The sequence below is a fragment of the Lynx rufus genome, unplaced genomic scaffold, assembly GCF_022079265.1.
Source record: "Lynx rufus isolate CCGP_SWC_20201006 ecotype Redwood Valley unplaced genomic scaffold, mLynRuf1.p SCAF_8, whole genome shotgun sequence".
Classification (NCBI taxonomy): Eukaryota; Metazoa; Chordata; class Mammalia; order Carnivora; family Felidae; genus Lynx; species Lynx rufus.
In genome coordinates, this window is record NW_025814896.1 from 45,201,777 (window position 1) to 45,222,840 (window position 21,064).

Here is a 21,064-nt window from a genome sequence, read left to right on the forward strand (position 1 = left end):
CATAAACTCGAAAAAAAAATTGACGTTACAAATCAAAATCAGAGAGTTATACTTAATAAGCCTACTGAAGAGAGAAAGTGGAATCATAAAAATATACAACTGGGGCACCTGGCTGACCCAGTTGGTAGCGCATGTGACTCTTGATTGCAGGGTTGTGAGTTTGAGCCCCATGTTGGAGGTAGAGATTACTTAAAAATAAAATCCTTAAAAAGATATATACAACTAATAAAAGAAGGCAAAAATATGGAAAAAGGACACCTAGTAAACAAATAGCAAGTTGGCAGACTTAAACCTAACCATATTGATAACTACATTAAATATAGTGTACATTGACTATCCCAAAGATCATATAAGGCAGAAATAGATTAGATGAAAAAGGAAGACTCCGGTTATATGCAGACTACAAAAATACAAACTACAAATACAAAGATACAATAGGTTGATACAAATAGGTTTAAATTTAAAAGATACAAAAAAGACACAGCATGCTAACACTAATTAAAAGACAGCAAGACAGCTAGTAGCTTTATTCACTTCAGACAAGGTGGATTTCAAAACAGGGAATATTACCAGAAATAACAAAGGTCAAAAGGACATAATAATCCTAAATATTTATGCATCTAATAGAATTTCAGAACACATGAAACAAAAATTGATAGAACTGCAAATGCAAATGAGTAAATGACCATATTTGAAGATTTCAGTATCCTTCCCTTAGTAATTGATGGAACAAGTAGAAAATCAAGAAGAATATAGATCCTAAGAACACCATCAACAAATTTGACCTAATTGACACTTAAGAACACTCTATCCCCAAAACAGCAGAATACACATTCTTCTCATGTGCACGTGGAACATTTACCAAGATAGACTGTATTTTGGGCCACAAAATAAATCTCAATAAATGTAAAAGGATTTAAGTCATCTAAAGTATGTTTTCTGACAACAGAACACATTACAAGAAGGCAAAACTCCAGATTAATAGCTCTAATGAACATCAATGGAAAAATCCTAATAAAAATTTTATTGATTTGAATCAATATATAAAAAGATAGTATATCATGACCAAGTAGACTTTATTCTGGGAATGCAAAGTTGGTTTCACAGAAAAAATCAGTCCATGTAACTCACCCTATAAACAAGCTAAAAAAGATAACCTATATGATTCTCTCAAAAATACAGGGAAGGCGTTTGAAAATTCAACATGGAAACTCTCAGAAAATGAGGAATCAGAAAGAATTTCAATTCCCTAGACTTTATTTTTGAAAAACCTGTATGCTAACATCACACTTAATGGTAGAAGACTGAATTTTTTTACACCATGGCCAGGAACAATGGTCTGCTCCCACCACTTCTATTCAAAATTATACTGGAAGCTCAAGCCAGTGTAAAAAGATAATAAATAAAAGACATCCAGATTGGAAAAGGAGAATTAAAACTGTTCTTTATTTGCCAATAACATAATCATCTAGAATCTACAAAACAGCTACTAGAACAGTAAATAATTTAGCAAGTTGCATTTAAAATTAATATGCAAAGTTCAATTTTATTTCTATATAATAGTAATTGACAATCAGAAATGGAAATAAATACCATTTACAACAGTACAAATATACAAAATACTAAGAGATAAATCTGACAAGAGATGTTCAAGACCCATACACCAAAAACTACAAAACATTTCTGAGAGAAATAGGACCTAAATAAATGGAGAGATGCCCCACGTTCCTGGTTTTGAAGACTTGATGTTGTCAAGATGTCAACTCTTCCCAAATTGACCAATGCATTCCCAGTCAAAATTTCAGAAATTTTACAGAAATTGAAAAATTGATAAATGGAAAGGACCTAGAATAGCCAGAACAACTTTGGAGAAGAACAGTTGTTGGATGAATACTACAGATGTCAAGATTTACTGCATAGTTCTTGTAGTTAAGCCAGTGTGATGACGATGCCAGGGACAACAAGTAGATTAATGGGACAGAATAGAAGATCCAGAAATAGACTCAGCCTATAATCTGTAGTGACCAAAAGCAGATCATTGTTTGCCTATGGTCGGCCAAATAGCACAGGGTGGGTGGGAGGGGCATCTAGAAACACGGAAGCTTTTGGGAGTGCTGTACATGTTCATTGTTTTTGTGGTGATATTTTTATGGATGCATATATAGGTTACAACTTTTCAAAAGTTATTGTCAATAAAGCATTTGAAAAAAACAGTGCAGCTTTCAAGGTACACAGAAGAATAAGAAAAACGAAGTAATAACTACCATCTACAGGGAATTCGGAGGAGCCAGCACTGAGCTGGCACCTATCTCCCTGTTCTTATTTTATCCTCATAACAACCCTGTGAGGTAGGCACTGCTCTTAGCCCCTTTTTACGGATGAGGCCTCAGAGGCTCCACGACTTTCCCAAGCTAGTAAGCCATGGATCCAGGATCTGAACCGAGGCAGCTGGTCCCAGAGCTTGGGTGCTGAACCACTGCAGGTGTTGATTAAATGTCTTGCCTTTGTCACCTGCAGAAGGAAGTCATAGAAGAAGCCCCAGCTGAGGAGATGTCATCAACAGTCCGAAGCGGAAATGCTAGTGAACTGGAGGTAGGGCTTGCCCAGGGCCTTGCGCGCTTGCTGCTTGGCTCCCCGCAAGGTTCGCTGCTCTCTGCTGAGTGTTGGTGTGCCCGTTCCTCCTCCAGGCCTCCCTGCCTCTCTCTACCAGTTCATATCTGCCACCTTCTTTAACACCTGCTCCACAAAGCCTTCCTCAATGAGGCCTTCCTCCAGGGTGATGAATCCTTTATATCCCATGTACAGCTTGGTCCTAGAAACTATACTCCTATATTAATTATTGGCAATGATTTCAGTAAATACAGTTTTTCCTCTTCTTCCCATTGTCTAGCAAGAAAGCATTTTGGAGGGGCAACACGTTTGTAAGAGTTTTCTCTAACTGTATGTGTCACCTGCCCACACACATGCTCATCCACACACCTGTATGTATTTTGTATTGTTGATATATGTATATGTGTATATATATATATGTATGTATACATATGTGTATATATACGTATATATACATGTATGTATATATACGTGTATATATACGTATACACATACATATATATATACACACATATATATACACATATATATACGTGGTTCCAGGTTCCAGGAACTGCTCCCGCCTGTTACTGATTCAGGCCAAAGGGTGGTAGCATCTTCCGCCAGCTGCCATCCCTGGGACACTTCCTCATCCTTTGTTGGTTTCCCTTCACCCTGCCCACACCTTCACCCATTGTCCTTTGTTAAACCTCCTGTGTCTGCTCCATTGGAGTGAGCCCTCTGTTTCCTACTAGAAACCTAAGGATTCACATAGTTTGGCAGGGCTCTGTGGACCCTGCTTGGGATTTTGAGTTTTTCCTAAGGAGCAGAGGAAGGCTTTGAAAGTTTTAAGTGGGAGAGTGCCATAAAATCAGACACGCGTCATTTTCCAGTGCTGAGCATAGTTGTGAGCTTTCAGTGGATTCCCCAGCATGTCTTATGGACTCATGAGTCAACCTGAGAAGTCTGGAGAGCCCTTGAAGAGGGGACAGGAAGTTGAGTCATCTCCATGGAGGTCCTGGGACACATTAACACTAATCACAGATAGGGGAATTCTGAGAGACCGCCAGCTTTTGATACCCCTTTCTCCTCCAGATTCTGAGCAATTAGGAAGTCTACACAGAAGTCAGCTGGGGATTAAAGTACCATTTTATAATGGCTAAAGCTGAACTGGAGAACAAAGCTTGGACCTGTAACAAGTGGATTTCCTATTTCCCCCTCCTGAATTCAGTGTACACAGCCAGCTGGAGGCAGACTTCACCCTTGGATCAGGGTCTGCCCTCCTGGGCAAGTGTGGAAGACTGGAGAAAGCAGGTCAGGAGCAGGATGTACTGTTAGGAAGAGAGTGCACCAGGTAGGCACAGGTCCATTTTCTGAATCTCACTTTAGCGTATGCCGTGGGATCCCACCCGTATCCTTCCAGCTCTGCTCATTCCTCAGCACCCAAGGATGAGGACTTCAGGTACCTGGTCATTCTCCAGTGCTGTGCCTGCAGGCAGGTCAGAATCCTTGGGGAGCAGCCATCAGACAATGACTGAAGGCAGTTGGAGAATCAGCACCCCAGTTTCTTTGCCTTTTAGGTGGGACAGCTCTGAGGTGTGTTCTCCCGAGTCTCCCAGGGATCTCAGTGGGATGGAGTGGGACACTCTGTATTGGTGTCTTTCCCTTCCTTGCCTCACTTCCTTACTCCTCTTGCAAAATTTCCTGGCATCACTCCCCAAATAAACTTAGCTCAGAGTTTGCTTCTGGGGAAACCCACACCATAACACTGACTCCTCAGACCCCAGGGAGGAAAGAGTGAGGCATACAACAGGGGGTGAGGCATGCTGTATTTCCAGGAGGGCAGCTATTCCTGCAGGGATCCAAACAAGCATGTGCAGGAGGGGACAGGATGGTCCCACTGCGTTAGACATACTGGCACCTCAGAAGGCATCTGGGTCAACAAGGTAGATTGATGTCTCATGTTTATCTCCTCTCCCTTCTGGAAAAAGACACGGAAATGACTGTAAAGCAATAAGAAGACTGCAAATCCACAAAGACAACAAGAGTAGGAGAGGAGATATTGGAAGGTGAGCCCTTTCAAAATGTTTAGAATGAAGAAAATCGATGGAGGAGTTTACACTGGCTTAGCACAGCAGAGAAAGGAGAAAGTCCAGCACCACTGTGAGGGGAGGGACTGGCAGAAAGCGAGTCCCTTCTCCTCCTGTGTCCACAAAAGTCCCAGGGCCTGGGCCTTCTGGAAGGCAGAGTGAGGACCAGGCTGAAACAAGGGGTCTGACAGTCTCCTATGCAGTGTTGGGGACACTAAAGTCCTTGCAGACAGCACTTGGCTCATCAACCGTATTCAAGTGAAGCAACTAGATGACTGTTCTCTGGACAGATGAAACAGAAACAGCTCCCAATTTAGGTTCAGCCCACACCGTGTGAGACTGTGTAATGGGGAAAGACAAAATAGATGAGTAAGTGGAACTCTCCATCAAATGGAGAAACCCCTGCCCTCTCCTCCCACCATCTTCTCCAAATACTGGAAGCCAGGTCTTTGTATTATTTTTTTTATCACTATTGTAACAAATTACCACAAACTTAGTGTCTTAAAACAAAATAAATTTATTATTTTACAGTTCTGGAGGTCAGAAACCCCAAACTGGTCTTACTGTGCTGAGATCCAGGTTCAGGCAGGACTCTGTTCCTTCTGGAGGCTCTAGGAAAGAAACCATTCCCGTGCCTTTTCCAGCTTCTGGAAGCCATTTGCATTCCTTGGCATGTGGCGCCTTCCTCCATCTTCAAAGCTGGTAGCGTAGCATCTTTCAGTCTCTGACTCTGACTCTCCGGCCTCTATTTTATGAAGACCCTTCTGATTATATTGGGCCTACCCAGATAATCCAAGAATCTTCTTGCTCAAAATCCTTCAGTCAGTGACCACTGCATAGTCTCTTTTGCCCTGTAACATTCTCAGGCTCTGGGGGTTAGGCCATGCACATTTTGGGGAGCCACTCTTCTGCCTATCACAGTTTCTCATGCAAGAGATTGGAGAACTTAATTCCTCCCCAAACCTGACAGCCCCAAGGAAAAGGCCTCTAGGTAATGTTCCTGGAGGTGGCTACCCCATAAAATGCCAGGTCTGTGTCTGATCACCCCATGAAGTGCCCCAGTTAGCCAATGGCTGTTGAGTTTTGCTACCTACATAGCACTGTTTATTTTATGGAGCTAGAAATGTACTCCAGTGATAAAAAGGCATGACCATGAACAAAGAAGGGATTGAAAAGACCAGAACTTAGGAAACAAGAGCTGGAAAACAAGAAGGCAGGTGGGGCAGCAGACAGATAGAACAAGGCTCAATCAGGGTGGCGGGTAGGGGGGCGGGGGAGAAGAAATGAAGTTATAGATTATTTCAAATGCCTGGTTGTTTAGAAAATAATACTGACAAACACTTAGCAAATCTGATAAAGTGTGTGAAAAAAATAGAAAACTAAGTGAATTAAAGCAAAGTACACAAATAACAAGTCCTGTTATACATCTTTGCTCAAAAGCAACCATGATATCTACATAATCATAACAATGTAAGTACTTACTGATTGAGCCCTGAATTGTGCTCTAATTATATTGAGACACAAGGAGATAGGATATGGGGAAGAGGGTAGCGCAAGGTTACATCTACCTACCACATCAGTGTCCAGTAGGGAGTTTCAAAAACTGAGGAATTAAGAAAGTGCATTTAACACACATTCAGAAACATGGGGGTAAATGCCAAAGAAATGAGAAAGTTGAAAGGGCTACCCAATGGGAAGAGCAATGGGAAGGACAGGGGACTCCTGATTTTCATTATAGGTTTTTAGTGCTGATATTATGTTAATGTTTAATGTATTTGATTTAAAAGAACTCCAAGAAGGCTCTCAGAATGAATCATTTTCCTCTAACTGAACTATAACATCTTCTTGGGTGCCCCTAAAACAAGGCTGGAAGGTCCAATGCTAACTTTCTGGGTGGGTCCCAGCAAGGGGCTTGGCTCCACCTCATCATGAAACCACCCAAAGAGTCCGCAGATCCAAAGTTCTTGTAGCACAAAATCACAGTGAAAACACTTTGGTGGACAGAGGTATTTTGCTTGTGGAATTAATATATATATATATTACTACCACACTCTAACTTCTAGCCAGTGTTGTAGTTAAAATACAGATCCTATATGAAAGACCAATGGAAACCATTCGTTTTCTGACCTTCATATGAGGACTTCTTTCAATCCCTTTATAAATCTTGAACATCTCGTTGAGAACATTTCCTTAAAACTAGGCCTGGCTCAGGATGATTCGATTCAGGTGAGATTATCACATTTGTCCTAGGGAGATGGTATAATGTAGAGATGATGCAACCACTAGCCCATTAAATTGCAGAAAATGAATAGGATTCCTACTTGGTTCCTCCTGTCTCCTTGCTCTAGGACACAGAAAAACTCAGTCAGCAGTCCAGTGTGGGTGACACAGATTACTGCATCAGCAGTTTGAGCTTGGGATCCCTTTTGCTGCCTGAGGAGAGCAGCTCCTTCCGCCCCATCTACAAGGGAGCCTCAGATGCTTTTTGTATTCAGCTCTTTTGTATTGAGGAGAAGTATGAAGCAAGGCAAGTACCAATCCCAGGTTGTCTATTATGGTAAGACTTCTTACAGCATTGGTGGCCTCACGTTTTACTCTTGTGGAGCCCATCATCTCTAAACCTGGCCTCACATTCTAATTTCCTGGGGATTTTTTTGTTTGTTTGTTTTTTGTTTGTTTTTTTAAGCACAGGTTTCTGGGCCCTATTTCCAGAGATTTCAGTCCCTAAAATTTGGGTAAGGGCTACAGAACTGGGCCAAATCTACAGCGCAGATTTTGGCTCACCTGTGTAAGAGGAAAATCTTCATTTATGTAACTGTATGCTACCCTCCATTCTCTAATGTTTGCATTTTGAAGGGGGCTTTAGATTTAGGTTGCTGCTTGTCTGGAGTCTTTTGGTTGCACATAACAGAAAATCCAACCCAAACTGGATTTTTAAAAAATGGGATAATTGCCTTATATAACAAAGGATAAGTCCAGTGGTAGGATTCATTTTTCAATGTGGCTTGATCCCAGATAACCCTGTCACATACGAAGTTTCTCTCTCTACCTCCTAACTCGTTCCCTGCTGCTGGTCCCCATTCTCAGAGGACTGTCCCTACCTGGGGCCAAAAGAATGGACAGTGGGCTCAGGTTATGTGCCCAAAGCTAGTGAGGAGGACATTTTGGTTTGAGCCTGGCTTCCTAGCGACAGCCCCATCGGGCCTGATCGGACTGTGTGCTTATTCAAGCTGATGGATGGGGCCAGGCCAGGATATGATGGTAGCTTACTCCCTGGCCTCATGCTTCCCACCCCAAATTTGGGGCTGGAGCCTTACCCAAATGTAATCTGAGAGGGGGATTAGTGAACAACAATCCAGGGCAGCTGCTAGGAGGAGGAGGCATGGTGGCAGACAAAGTCGGGGTACCCACCAGACCACTCAGCCACCCGACTTCCTGTCCCCATGTGTTCAGTGCTTGCTGCCACCTGTAGTCTGGAAGTGGACCTCTGTCCTTGGTGCTAGATTCCACATCTTCTTTAGAATCCCCACCTACTCCACCATTTTATCCACAGAACAATCTTGAAGAGGAAAAGATTGGCCCATTCTCATAGACTGGAAAGTTCTGGAGTATCCTTTAGATGACCAAGAGTGTTGCTGGACATTTCCTTTTTAGAAGATGTATTGAAACACATTCCCAGTCTCCCAGCCTCACTTAGAACCATGTTTTACTTGTACTTTCTTTCCTCTTAAGTTTTCAATTTCTTTGGAAATCTTGGGAGTTGAAAGGGGAAATCTTTTTTTTTTATATTGAAGACATCTAAAAAGCCTATAAACCCTTCTAGAGTTGTGTATATTTATTTTTCCCTGTGCATTCAGATATGAGTGTGCTTAAATGAGGCTTTTGAATTTTCAAACAGAAATTCAGTGACCCATTAGGGTTTGCCTGTGACTATAGCTCTGCAGCTGGTCAGAAAATCTTTTACATGTAAAAGAGAGAAAGATCAGAGTTGCTTGTAATATACCCACGTCTCCCCCACAGCTCTAACAAAAAGGAAGGGAGGGATTACAGTCACAGAATGACTATGTTGCTTTTTGCATGCGCAGATTATTAGTTACTATAATAATGTCTTTAGTTCTAGAAAAAGACTTTGTTACTGACATCTGAAGCTTATGACTTTCTGCAGCTGATTAATGTTCAGTCAGACACAAGTTCTAACTGGTGGTTGGCTATCACTGCCTGACAGGAAGAGAACCATAAATCTCCTTAAATATACACTGATGCTGCACCTGCTTGCAGGTCAGTGACCATGCTTACTGTTTTGTTTATAGGTCACTGGACTTTATGAATTTTGTCTTCAGTCTTTTCCCTGTAAGTACATACTGAATTTTGAGTAATATAATTGGTTCTGTAAGCTGGAAAAGTTATAAAAAAAAATAAAATGCCATATTCACTGTCCAAACATTTACACTGCTATGAATGTTGAGGTTTGAACTGCTTCTGTGTTCTGAAAATAAGGTTGAATGACATATCATGAACTCTTAAAAATAGAAAATATTGTCATTGCTGTTTTAATAGTTTCAAGGTACATTTTTTTAGGGATAGAATCAAATCATTAATAGAATGCAGGTAGTACATGACAATGTCAGAAATTACACTAATGTGGATTGGAGTGCTGTATCACTTTATAGCTTACATTGGCTCAAAGAATTCTGAAACCATTACGTTGCTTTCTGAGAGTAGGTAAGCAGGAACTTGTGGTTGATTTCCTGGTTGGCATTGCCTGACACAGTGCCTGACACATAGGAGGTGCTCAACCCACTACAACACATTTGGCGAATAAGTGCCAGGCAAACAGGCCAGTGCAAACAAGACACTCTACTCCTATCCTCTTCCTCCATTTTTGTTTCATTGTTTTCAAGGGATGGAGATTCTGATCAACCTCTTATCACTTTATTGGAGGGAAGAAAGTGGGGATGGAAGACAATTGAGGAACAACTTGGATTTTTATAAAGACTTTTTCCGTGGCCCACCTATCAGTTAAGTCAAGTCAATAACTAGACTTCTTCAGTTGGCTAATTACAAGGAAAACATCTATTGTTTTATTTTTCCTTGATACCCTTTCCACTGAGGCAAGAAACCAATATGGTTTAATGAGGTTTCCTGAAACTTATGTGATCATAGATTGTATTTCCTCATTTTGTTAATATAATGCAGCCTTGCAATAATGTTCTGCATCATAATTTTTTTGGATTAATTTTAAGGTATTTTGAAGCTCATAAAGCAATATAGATACCCTAAGGTAAGATTTTACAAAGCCAGTTTCCCTTAGGGATGCCTCAAAGTAATTTCCCTAAATTTAAATTCACTCCTGTTTTGAAATCCCTGTGAAGGCAGATCTTCAGCATTACAAAAGCAATGCCACCTTTAGAAAGTCAAAAGACACTTTTACTGTTTAATTCTACTTTATTTCAGGGAATGAGGAGAGAGGAACAAAATACCTTTATTATTCACCCTTAAATCCTTCAAATCTAAGTCAAAGCAATTCATTACAGTGTCCTCCTCCCAGAGGAAGCCCACTGGGACTAGATACCCATTTCTTATTTTCAGCTTGAGTATTTTAACAACTTGACTTTCAAGTTCCCCAAAAGGAACTGCGTTATTTTGCTAGAAAGAAGGAAGATAAGGTCAAACAACAATTCACTCCTTCGGTTTGCACAAATGTCCCCAGGGTTTTGGATTAACACAAGTAATGCCTTCACAGGGTTCAGGAGGAGGGGAGATCCCAGAGGGACAAATTAGCTCTGGGAAGAGCAGGCTGCTCCTGCAGGCACCTGGCAGAGGGTCAATCAGGATGTATGGAACATAGATAGTGTAGGACAGCAATGTCCGAAAGGCCACAGATTCGAGCCACATAATGAATTCTAAATATCCTAGCAGCCACATTTAAAAGAAAAGTAAAAAAGACACAGGTGAAATCAATTTTAATAATATACTTTAACTGAATATGTCCAAATTTAATCATTTAAACATGTAATCAGTATGAAACATTATTAATGAGATCTGTTACATTTTTTTCCCAGTGTTTGAAATCCAATATGTATTTTACACCTGTAGCACTCTATATTTTCATCAGAAATACTTGATTTGCCTTTAGATTTCATAAAACTTACAGTTGAATACATAGATTCCTATGCCCAAGTTGTTCCAACATACATAAAACTTTTCCAGTAACTGAATTGAGTATCAGTTTCAAATTTAAATGTAAATTAACTTAAATGAAATAAAATTAAAAATTCAGCTCCCCAGTCACACTAGCCACATTCCAAATGCTTAGTGGCCAGACACAGCTGCTGGTTACCATATTGGGCAGCGCAGATCTCAGAGGTCAGCGGTAGGTGTCAGGACATGTGGACCCTCCTATGCCTGCTAACTAAACCCACTTCCCAGGTGAAACATGTCTTCCTTAGATCTGTTCACCTCAATGGGATCATCTCATGATAAAATACAGACATCCATTAATGTGTAACCACAGGATTTTAGAGAAGAAAAGCCTGGAGTACCACCACCCTCTTATCTCAGAGGAGGGGACCACAGCTGGTGCAGTGTCACTTAGTAAGCATAGGGCCTTTGCTATGACACAGTGATTTACTTCTGGATGCAAGTGAATTTGCAAACACAAATGACCTTACTTTAAAAACCTACTTCCATCAAAGGCCTATAATGAATGGGTCCCATTGCTCACAATATTCATTTATTTAGGTTGGCCAGACTCTCAGAGATTTTTCTCTGTGTTCTTACAGTTCCTCATCTTCTTGAACTTATGATTACTTTCCAAATTATAGGAAAGTTGAACTTGAATAGTCTGTCCTTTATACATTTTGCTCCTTTTTTCTGTAGTGTTTTGCAGCAGGAATTTGTTCAGTGATAAATGGGTTCTAATTCTGTTCCTGTGTGCCTGGTTGCCAATCATGTTAGGACAAGAACTTCTGCATCATCTCTCTGCCGCACCTCACCCCTGAGTTTGTCCTCATCCAGAACTTCGTGAAGATTGTCCCCTTCAACAACTGCACCCTGGAGCAGGATCTCTATGTCTTCCATCGGGCTGGATTGCTCAAGTAGGTGGACATATGTTTGGCCAAAAGACAATCTATGAAATTAAGAAAAGAGAATGGAGCAAGGAGCTTGCTACCATTTTAACTTGTCTCACTAGTGGTGGGCTTGATCAGTGATTTTAACCAATACATTTAGGGAAGAAGTTATATTGAGAAGTTACTTGTCCAGTCAGATATTAAAACATAATATAACTCCACAACAATGAAAACAATGCCAGTAGAACAGTGTAACACAAGAAGGGAGTTCCAGTACATACTCCCAATATAGAAAGAATGAAGTGTGTGTGTATAAAGGTATGTATAAATGTACATATATGATATATGATAAAATTTGTGTCATAACACCAGGAAAAGGAAGAATGATTGTAAATGGTGGGACAAAATAAAGATAGAGGCATTTCTCATATTCTGCAGTAAAAGAGATTCCCAGATGATTGAAGAGTTAAATGTGAATATTGAAAATAAAAAAAATTAGAAAATATGTAAGTGTTCTCTGCCAGATTCTGAGACTACAATGGCGAAAGACATACAGATGTATTTCCTCTCCTTTCAAAGCTTATAAACGTTCATACAGAAATGTAAAGCTGTAGCTGTGAAGGGCATACCAGCAGCAATGGGCATGTGGTACTGTGAACAGGTATCACCGGGACATTCAGCCCAGGCAGGGAGAACCTTCCTCAGGAAGAACACTGAGTGATAGACAAGGAGTGTCAGTGAAGATTGATCTTCAGTAAAGACACAGTGAAGACCAATTGTGTCTCAGGATGGGGAAGGTCTTTTTAGAGCATAGAACAAAATATTAAGATTTTTTTCTTTTACTATCTAAAGTTTCTGAAACACCTTAATTTAAGTAAAATGCAACTGAGTAACAGAGAGATATTTTAACAAATATGGCAGACAGAAGATTGGTACGTTTACTATATAAAGAGCTTTAATAAATCAGTAAAAGACCATCTGATACCAAAGTAAAAAAACTGAGAAAAAAAAAAAAGGCCAACTATTTGCATATGAAAAAACAAACAAACAAAAATCAATAGATATTTTAAAATCTTCAAACTTATCATTCATGGGGGAAAAGAAACTAAAACAAGAATGAGACATTGTTTTTGATCAGTTGGCAAGATGTGAAATAGAGAAATGTTCAGTTCTAATGAGACCTATGTAGCAGTAGTCTGAATGTAATTGACATGAAATTTCAAAGGGCAATTGGCCAGAATGCTACAGTAGTTCATATCCTTCAATCCTTTAATTCCACTCCTAGAAATATATCCTAAAAACTGGTTGCAGAGGTGCAAATAGAAATTTATGTATAAGGATTAAAGATACTGGAAATACTCTAAATGTCTGATAGTAAGAGAATGTCTAAATACTTTATGATAACTATGTGAAAGAATTATAACTCTTGTTTGCAATTCATTAAATAATGATTGGAAAGGGGCACCTGGGTGGCTCAGTTGGTTGAGCATCTGATTCTTGATTTCAGCTCAGGTCATGATCCCAGGGTAGTGGGATTGAGCCCTGCATCAGGTTCTGCACCGAGTGTGGAGCCTACTTACAATTCTCTCTCTGCTGGCACCTGGGTGGCTCAGTTGGTTAAGCATCTGACTGCCGCTCAGGTCATGATCTCATGGTTTGTGGGTTTGAGCTCTGCATCAGGCTGTCTGCTGTCAGCACAGAGCCCGCTTCAGATCCAGATCCTCTCTGTCTACCTCTCTCTCTGCCCCTCCCCTGTTCTCTCTCAAAAATAATAAATAAACATTTAGAAAAATGTTTTAAAAAAGATTCTCTCTCTCCCTCTGCCCCTCTCCCCTATTCACACACACTCTCTCTCTCTTCCTCTGTCTTTCAAAAGAAAAAAAAAAAGATTGGAAAATGCTCAGAATGTAATGCTAGGCTCATACCAATATATAAAACAGCATTTATTTTTTTTTCAATATATGAAATTTATTGTCAAATTGGTTTCCATACAACACCCAGTGCTCATCCCAAAAGGTGCCCTCCTCAATACCCATCACCCACCCTCCCCTCCCTCCCACCCCCCATCAACCCTCAGTTTGTTCTCAGTTTTTAACAGTCTCTTATGCTTTGGCTGTCTCCCACTCTAACCTCTTTTTTCTTTTTTTTTCCTTCCCCTCCCCCATGGGTTTCTGTTAAGTTTCTCAGGATCCACATAAGAGTGAAAACATATGGTATTTGTCTTTCTCTGTATGGCTTATTTCACTTAGCATCACACTCTCCAGTTCCATCCACGTTGCTACAAAGGGCCATATTTCATTCTTTCTCATTGCCACGTAGTATTCCATTGTGTATATAAACCACAATTTCTTTATCCATTCATCAGTTGATGGACATTTAGGCTCTTTCCATAATTTGGCTATTGTTGAGAGTGCTGCTATGAACATTGGGGTACAAGTGCCCCTATGCATCAGTACTCCTGTATCCCTTGGGTAAATTCCTAGCAGTGCTATTGCTGGGTCATAGGGTAGGTCTATTTTTAATTTTCTGAGGAACCTCCACACTGCTTTCCAGAGTGGCTGCACCAATTTGCATTCCCGCCAACAGTGCAAGAGGGTTCCCGTTTCTCCACATCCTCTCCAGCATCTATAGTCTCCTGATTTGTTCATTTTGGCCACTCTGACTGGCGTGAGGTGATATCTGAGTGTGGTTTTGATTTGTATTTCCCTAATAAGGAGCGACGTTGAACATCTTTTCATGTGCCTTAAAACAGCATTTAAATATGACCTAAACCTCTAAAGAAAGAAAAAAACATATGAATAAAATAAAGTAAAAGGAGACATGCAGATGTGATGGGGGCTGTGCCACCCAGACCCTTCTTGTTCAGGACTAAAGAACTCATTTTCTGACTGTGGGATGTGTGAGTACCACCAGCTGGAAGCTGGGTCTCCCTTGAAAGAGATTACCCTGGACTGAAGAGAAGGGCTTTGCCTAAAGTCTGCCCCTCCCAAGGCAGTCTGCATCCAGCGACTAGTCTTGTGTGTGGAGAGGGGAGGAGAAGCAATTTAAAAGGCCAGCAGCTCTCTACCCCAAGGAGAAGCAACTCTAAAGGGTCTTCCCAGGGCCAGAACTCCCCATGGGATCAGCTGGGTGTTTGTTGTGACCCTATTGCTTGCAGCTTAACTTCTCCCTCTGCCCTGTCCTGCTTCTGTCACTGCTCATGGGGGTGGAGGGTCCCAAGAGCTCACCCTAACAAACGCCAGCAGGTAGAGCTCTGTGTGAGGCTGCCTCCCAGGGAACCTGGCCTACAACTCTAGAGGTGGTCAGTGTTTGCCCTGGGTGGTAGGAGGAGCATCAGGGATGATTTTTAATTCCCTTCTTTACATTGCCTAAAATTTGGAATTCTTCTACACCCAGCTTGAGTAGTGGCTAGACTTCATTTGCTGGCAAGTAGTAGAAACCCATCTAATTGGCTTAAGTAACTGGAGAATCTATTACTACACAGAGTGAAGTGAAGAATCGTGGGGATGCTGGTTTCATACAGGGTTTAGTCTGTATTAATCTGTCTCTTTCAGGTTGACCTTTCTCAGACCATTTCTTCCCCTGTGGTTACAGGACGGGTGAGATAGTTTTCGACCTTATATCACTTTAAGTCCAATGGGAAGAGTGGTAGTTATGCTTCTTTTCGAAAGCCCTATCACAGAAATCTATTTGCATCTCATTGGCTCAGATTGTGTCCTGTGCAGACCCATCACTGGGCCAGAGGCTGCTAGTTGGCATTACTTAGGGATGTTCTGGAAGCTCAAGGGTTGGAGGGGTGCATTGTCAGACACAAATCTGGGAGCATCACTGAAGAAATGGACAGTTGAGCTGTTCCCCACAGCTGTGTTTCAGGACAGGACCATCTCAATCAATAGAAAGTAAATGGTATATGTGTGATAGGAATAATATCAATACCTTGCATTTTCTATAATTTACCTTTCTCAAGCTGTCTTATACATGTAGTCTTATTCTTACAAGATATTACAGAGTTCATCAAACTGTGCATTTAAAATGGGTGCATTTTACAGAATGTAAGTGAGACCTCAGTAAAGTTGCTGCAAAATCTGTGTTAAAGGGCATGGTGGAGTAGTTTCAGAGAGCTTTCTCTGTAATTGATATATTAACCTTTTAGGTGAAACTTTGAGAAACATCCTAAATGATCACTGTATTTGGGGGCTGGCTAAATGAATTTTGGCATATTCATTCAGCACATTACTATGCAGATTTTGAGGAAATAGAAACAGATTTCTATATCCTATATGGAATGATGTCTGGGATGGTGAGAAAAGTGTGGAGTCAAACAGTAATAGTAGTAGTAATAAAATGTTGTATAGTTGGGACCACACAGTATGCAGCCTTTGCAGATTGGCCTTTTTCACTAGAGATACACATTTTAAAGTTCCTCCGTGGCTTGATAGTTCATTTCTTTTTAGTGCTGAATAATATTCCATTGTCTGGGTGTACCATAGTTTATCCATGTACTTACTGAAGTACATCTTGATTACTCTTAAGTTTGGGAAGTTATGAATAAAGCTGCTATAAATATTCGTGTGCAGGTTTTTGTGTGGATGTACGTTTTCAGCTCATTCGAGTAAATGCCAAGGAGCACAAGTTTGGGTTGTATGGTAAGAGTGTTTAGTTTTGTAAGAAATTACCAAACTGTCTTCCAAAGTGGCTATACCATTCCACATTCCCACCAGCAATGAATGAGAGTTCCTGCCGCTCCACATCCTCGCCAGCATTTGGTGTTGTCAGTGTTTTGAATTTTCACCATTCGAACTGGTGTGCAGTGGTACCTTGTTCTGATTTGTAATTCCCTAATGGTGGATGGTGTGGAGCGCCTTTTCATATGCTATTTGCCATCTGTATATCTACTTTGGTGGCCTTTCTGTTCAGATCTTTTGCCCATTTTTTTTTTAATTTTTTTTTCCAACGTTTATTTATTTTTAAGACAGAGAGAGACAGAGCATGAACGGGGGAGGGGCAGAGAGAGAGGGAGACACAGAATCGGAAACAGGCTCCAGGCTCTGAGCCATCAGCCCAGAGCCTGACGCGGGGCTCGAACTCCCGGACCGTGAGATCGTGACCTCTTTTGCCCATTTTTAATTGCCTTGTTTGATTTTTTTGAAAATCATGGGCACGCATTACTTCTATAATAGAAAAGCTAGTTATTTTTGCATATACTGAGATTTAAGATTTTTATTATGATTCAAATGGAATTTTTATTAAAATATACTTTACACTCATTGCATTCTTAAGTAGAGTGTGTTGGTGGCATTTTCTTATGACTTGGGATTCTCTTTATAAATAAATATATACTGGAGATGGAGAGCAACCAGATGACACAGGATCAGGAATGGGTCATGGGTCTGGCTGGAGTAGTGGCCTCATTCTCAGTGGCTTCATATTCTTTTTCTCTCACACTCTCTCTTTTTACTATGAACATATTTTGCTTTTATTGTAAGTTAAATCTCATTGTTTTAAATAATGAGACTTTCAACGCCTGTCTGGAAATTAGTCATGGTTTGTAGCAGGGCCCTCATTTCCCCTCGTACACTCTACTCATTTGCAGTGTCAGCTTCATTTTTTTTTATCACCCACATATAATGTTGGGGCAAATCACGTACATCTGGGTTCCTCTCTGAAAAATTAAAGGCTTGCATGCCAAGTAGTATTTGCTGCCCTAGAAAATCATCTTTTGCCACTGTTCCCATCTCAGCCCTCATCAGGAACCTTCCTCTGTTCTTCTGTGGAGAACAACCACTCTACACTGCTTCTCAGCTTGTCTGCACGTGTAGCCCCTTTTTGCTGTTCCTCTTGTTCCCATACCCCCTTCCATGAAGAACCTGTTCCTGCTTGTGCAGGGAAAGACACCCCTCAAAACCCACACGTTTGTTACCACCAGGGGATGTTCCTTTTGCGAACATGGCAGCAGGCCAATGTTTTCTAGAAAAAACTCAGATTAGTTACTTATTTAATTTTAACTTTAATTCCAGTTAGTTAACATACGGTGTCACGTTATTTTCAGGTATACAATATAGTGATTCAACACTTCCATACATCACCCAGTGCTCATCACAACAGGTGCACTCCTTCATCCCCATCACCTACTTAACCCATCCTCCCATCCACTTCCTCTCTGGTAGCCATCAGTTTGTTCTCTGTAGTTAAGAATCTGTTTCTTGGTTTCTCTCTCTGTCTTTTCCCTTTGCATGTTCATTTTGTTTCTTAAATTCCACATGAGTGAAATTACATGGTATTTGTCTTTCTCTGGCTGACTTATTTCAGTTAGCATAATACTCACTAGTTCTGTCCATATCATTGCAAATGGCAAGATTTCATTCTTTTTTATGACTGAATAATATTCCATTGCATCTTCCTTGTCCATTCATCAATCGGTGGACACTTGGGGTGCTTCCATAGTTTGGCTATTGTAAGTAATGTTGCAATAAATACAGGGGTGCACCTATCCTTTCAAATTAGTGTTTTTGTGTTCTTTGCACAAAGATGATGATGCAATTCCTGGATCATAGAGTAGTGCTATTTTAAAATTTTGGAGAAGCCTCCACACTGTTTTCCATTGCGGCTGCACCAGTTTGCATTCCCGCTGACAGTGCACGAGTGTTCCTTTTTCTCCACATCCTTGCCAACATGTGTTATTTCTTGTATTGTTGACTTTAGGTATTTAGATCTTTTCTTTAATTCTTTAACTAAATTATAAACACAAAGAGCTTTTCAGAGAAACTACACATTTAATGTTAGAGGTGGTAGTTTGCCCTGTCAGGATTGCCCAGCTCCTACAGGGAATATGATCTCGAGAACTGCCTTCTTCCCTCTGCTCTTTTAAAAAAAGCCCTGTACTTCAGGCAGCTGAGCTTGGCTGGATGAAAAGGAGGAGGCCAGCTGGCTTGAAGTTATTTCTCCAAAAATGTGAAAGAAAGACGAACTCACACTCTTACCTTCCAGAGATATTTGTATTTTTGAAATATGATTGGTGTTAAAGACTAACTTTGGAGGAATTTCATATTTTATAAAATGAAGTTCAGAAATGTGAGTATAGCAGTGACCTCCAAGAAGTCCAACTGTCACCTCACATTGACCTCTGACTGAAATCTTGCCCTTTGCAACAACGTGGATGGAACTGGAGGGTATTATGCTAAGAGAAATAAGGCAGTCAGAGAAAGACAGATATCATATGATTTCACTTGTATGTGGGATTTAACAAACACAACTGATGAACATGGGGCGGAGGAAGGAAAAATAAGATAAAAACAGAGAGGGAAGCAAACCAGAAGAGACTTTTTTTTTTAAACTTTTTTTTAATGTTTATTTTTGAGTGAGAGAGAGAGACATAGCACGAGCGCAGGAGGGGCAGAGAGAAAGAGGGAGACACAGAATCCAAAACAGACTCCAGGCTCTGAGCTATCAGCACAGAGCCCAACACAGGGCTCAAATTCAGGAACAGTGAGATCATGACCTGAGCCAAAGTCGTATGCTTAACTGACTGAGCCACCCAGGCTCCCTTGAAGAGACTCTTAAATACAGAGAACAAACTGAAGGTTGATGGGGGTGGGGGATTGGCTAAATGGGTGATGGGCATTAAGGAGGGCACTTGCTGGGATGAGCACTGTAAGTGATTGTAAGTGATGAATTACTGGAATCTACTCCTGAAGCCAAGACTACACTGTATGTTAGCCACTTTGAGAATAAATAAAATAATAAAAATAAATCGATCTCTGGCTTTGATTTTCCTGTAGTAACACTGCCTTTACAGGGCCCCTGTCTCCCCACAGCATTCTCTAAAAGTTCTGGGATGATTTCATAGTCACTCCTCTGCTCCTGTGCGCTGACACCTGCATCTTAGCCAAGAGTGCAGGAGGGGTCCAGGTGCAGCACTGGTGTCCTCTGTAAGCCTGGGCCTGTGCACTGAAGCTCTGGGACACAAACCCCTCGTAGCTGTGACAGGGACACTCAGCTTTTAGCGAGTAAGGGTTTATAACGGTTTGTTTGTCCCTGTTGTCAAGGAAGACCATCCAGGGGTGCCTGGCAGCTCTCCAAGGCCATCGCGGACGCAACATCTTGTACCTTCCTGCCCCAGAGCACCTGGCTTCCCCTCTCAAGTTCATCTCTGTTTACTCAAGGGGAACTCTGTTTTTCCTACACTGTTCGGTTTGACTCCAAGCGTGGCCCCTAGATCAGCAGCATCAGCATCCATGAGAATTTGCTGAAATGCAGAATCTCAGGCCCTGCCCCAGGCCTTTGGATTGTGTTGTTCACAGAACAATCTGTGTTGTTCACAAGTGTGCCATAAGTGTGCATAAAGTTGATTTTATGCACGTTGAAGTTTGAGGAGTGCTGGAGGTGCTTGTTTTTTAATACAGCTTTCCCCCCTTATCCAAAAGTAAATTGTTGTTATGAAACATCTCATACAGTTAAAGCCAAGAGTATCCCCACACTTTCTGGAAGTTCACATTAGGGCCACTTCCCTTCCCTGAAAGACCTACATTAGTGTGATAATGACTTTCTTTGTAAAAGTAAACATCTTCAGATTTCTTTCTGTTAGCAAAACATGAAGTGGTATAATGCAAACTTTCAGAAAGTGGGGGGTCCCTGTATGTCTCTTGGTATGAAATGATAATGATTCTGTCTCCTCTCCAAATACAGATTTTCTAGAACCATGTAAGCCACATCTACTTTAAACCTTTTGTTATCTGGTAATTTCTGGTTGTGTTGAGGTGTGAAGACTTCTTTGTATCATGTAAATAGACCTTTGGGCTAGATCTTACAAGAATACATGAACTATGACAGTCTTAGGGATTTTTGTCCACTTATACCAAGTAATGTTCATTTCTCTTATCTCTAATTCTTGTCTTTTAATACACACCCTCCCCCTTAACCTGTGTTTCCCTAAAGCTATCTTCTCAAATTTCAAAACATAGATTATCAGTGGGAATGCTTTCTGTTAGAAATTAAAGAAAACACAACTCAAAATGGCTTCAACCATAGGGCATTTATTGGCTCATAGAACTGGGAGGTCTGGAGACAGGCCGGGCTCTAGGGTTTGAATCTTTGGGGTTTTGGTTTCTTTCCCTTTTCTACTCTGTTTTTCCTGGTGTCAGCTCCAGCCTGAAGCTGCCTTATATCCCATTGGCAGAATGGCTGCTGCTGTTCTGGGCTGACATCCGTGCACCACTGCGGAGAAGGGGGAGCTGGCTGCAGGCGCGTGTTTTCTTTCCCAGATGCCCCAGCAGGCCTGCCCTATTCATCCAATACATCATGTTGACTGTGTAGTAT

At 41.0% G+C, this 21,064-nt stretch overlaps 1 protein-coding gene across 1 annotated transcript in view; it reads left to right on the top strand.

The window, feature by feature from the left end:
* Positions 1 to 21,064, top strand: part of CFAP61 (cilia and flagella associated protein 61) — a 270,944-nt gene that overhangs the window by 80,607 nt on the left and 169,273 nt on the right. Inside the window, exons 9-12 of the mRNA XM_047067515.1 lie at positions 2,518 to 2,592; positions 7,028 to 7,206; positions 8,990 to 9,029; positions 11,637 to 11,776. Of these exons, the coding sequence (XP_046923471.1) occupies positions 2,518 to 2,592; positions 7,028 to 7,206; positions 8,990 to 9,029; positions 11,637 to 11,776 (434 nt within the window). The remainder of the gene's footprint in view (positions 1 to 2,517; positions 2,593 to 7,027; positions 7,207 to 8,989; positions 9,030 to 11,636; positions 11,777 to 21,064) is intronic.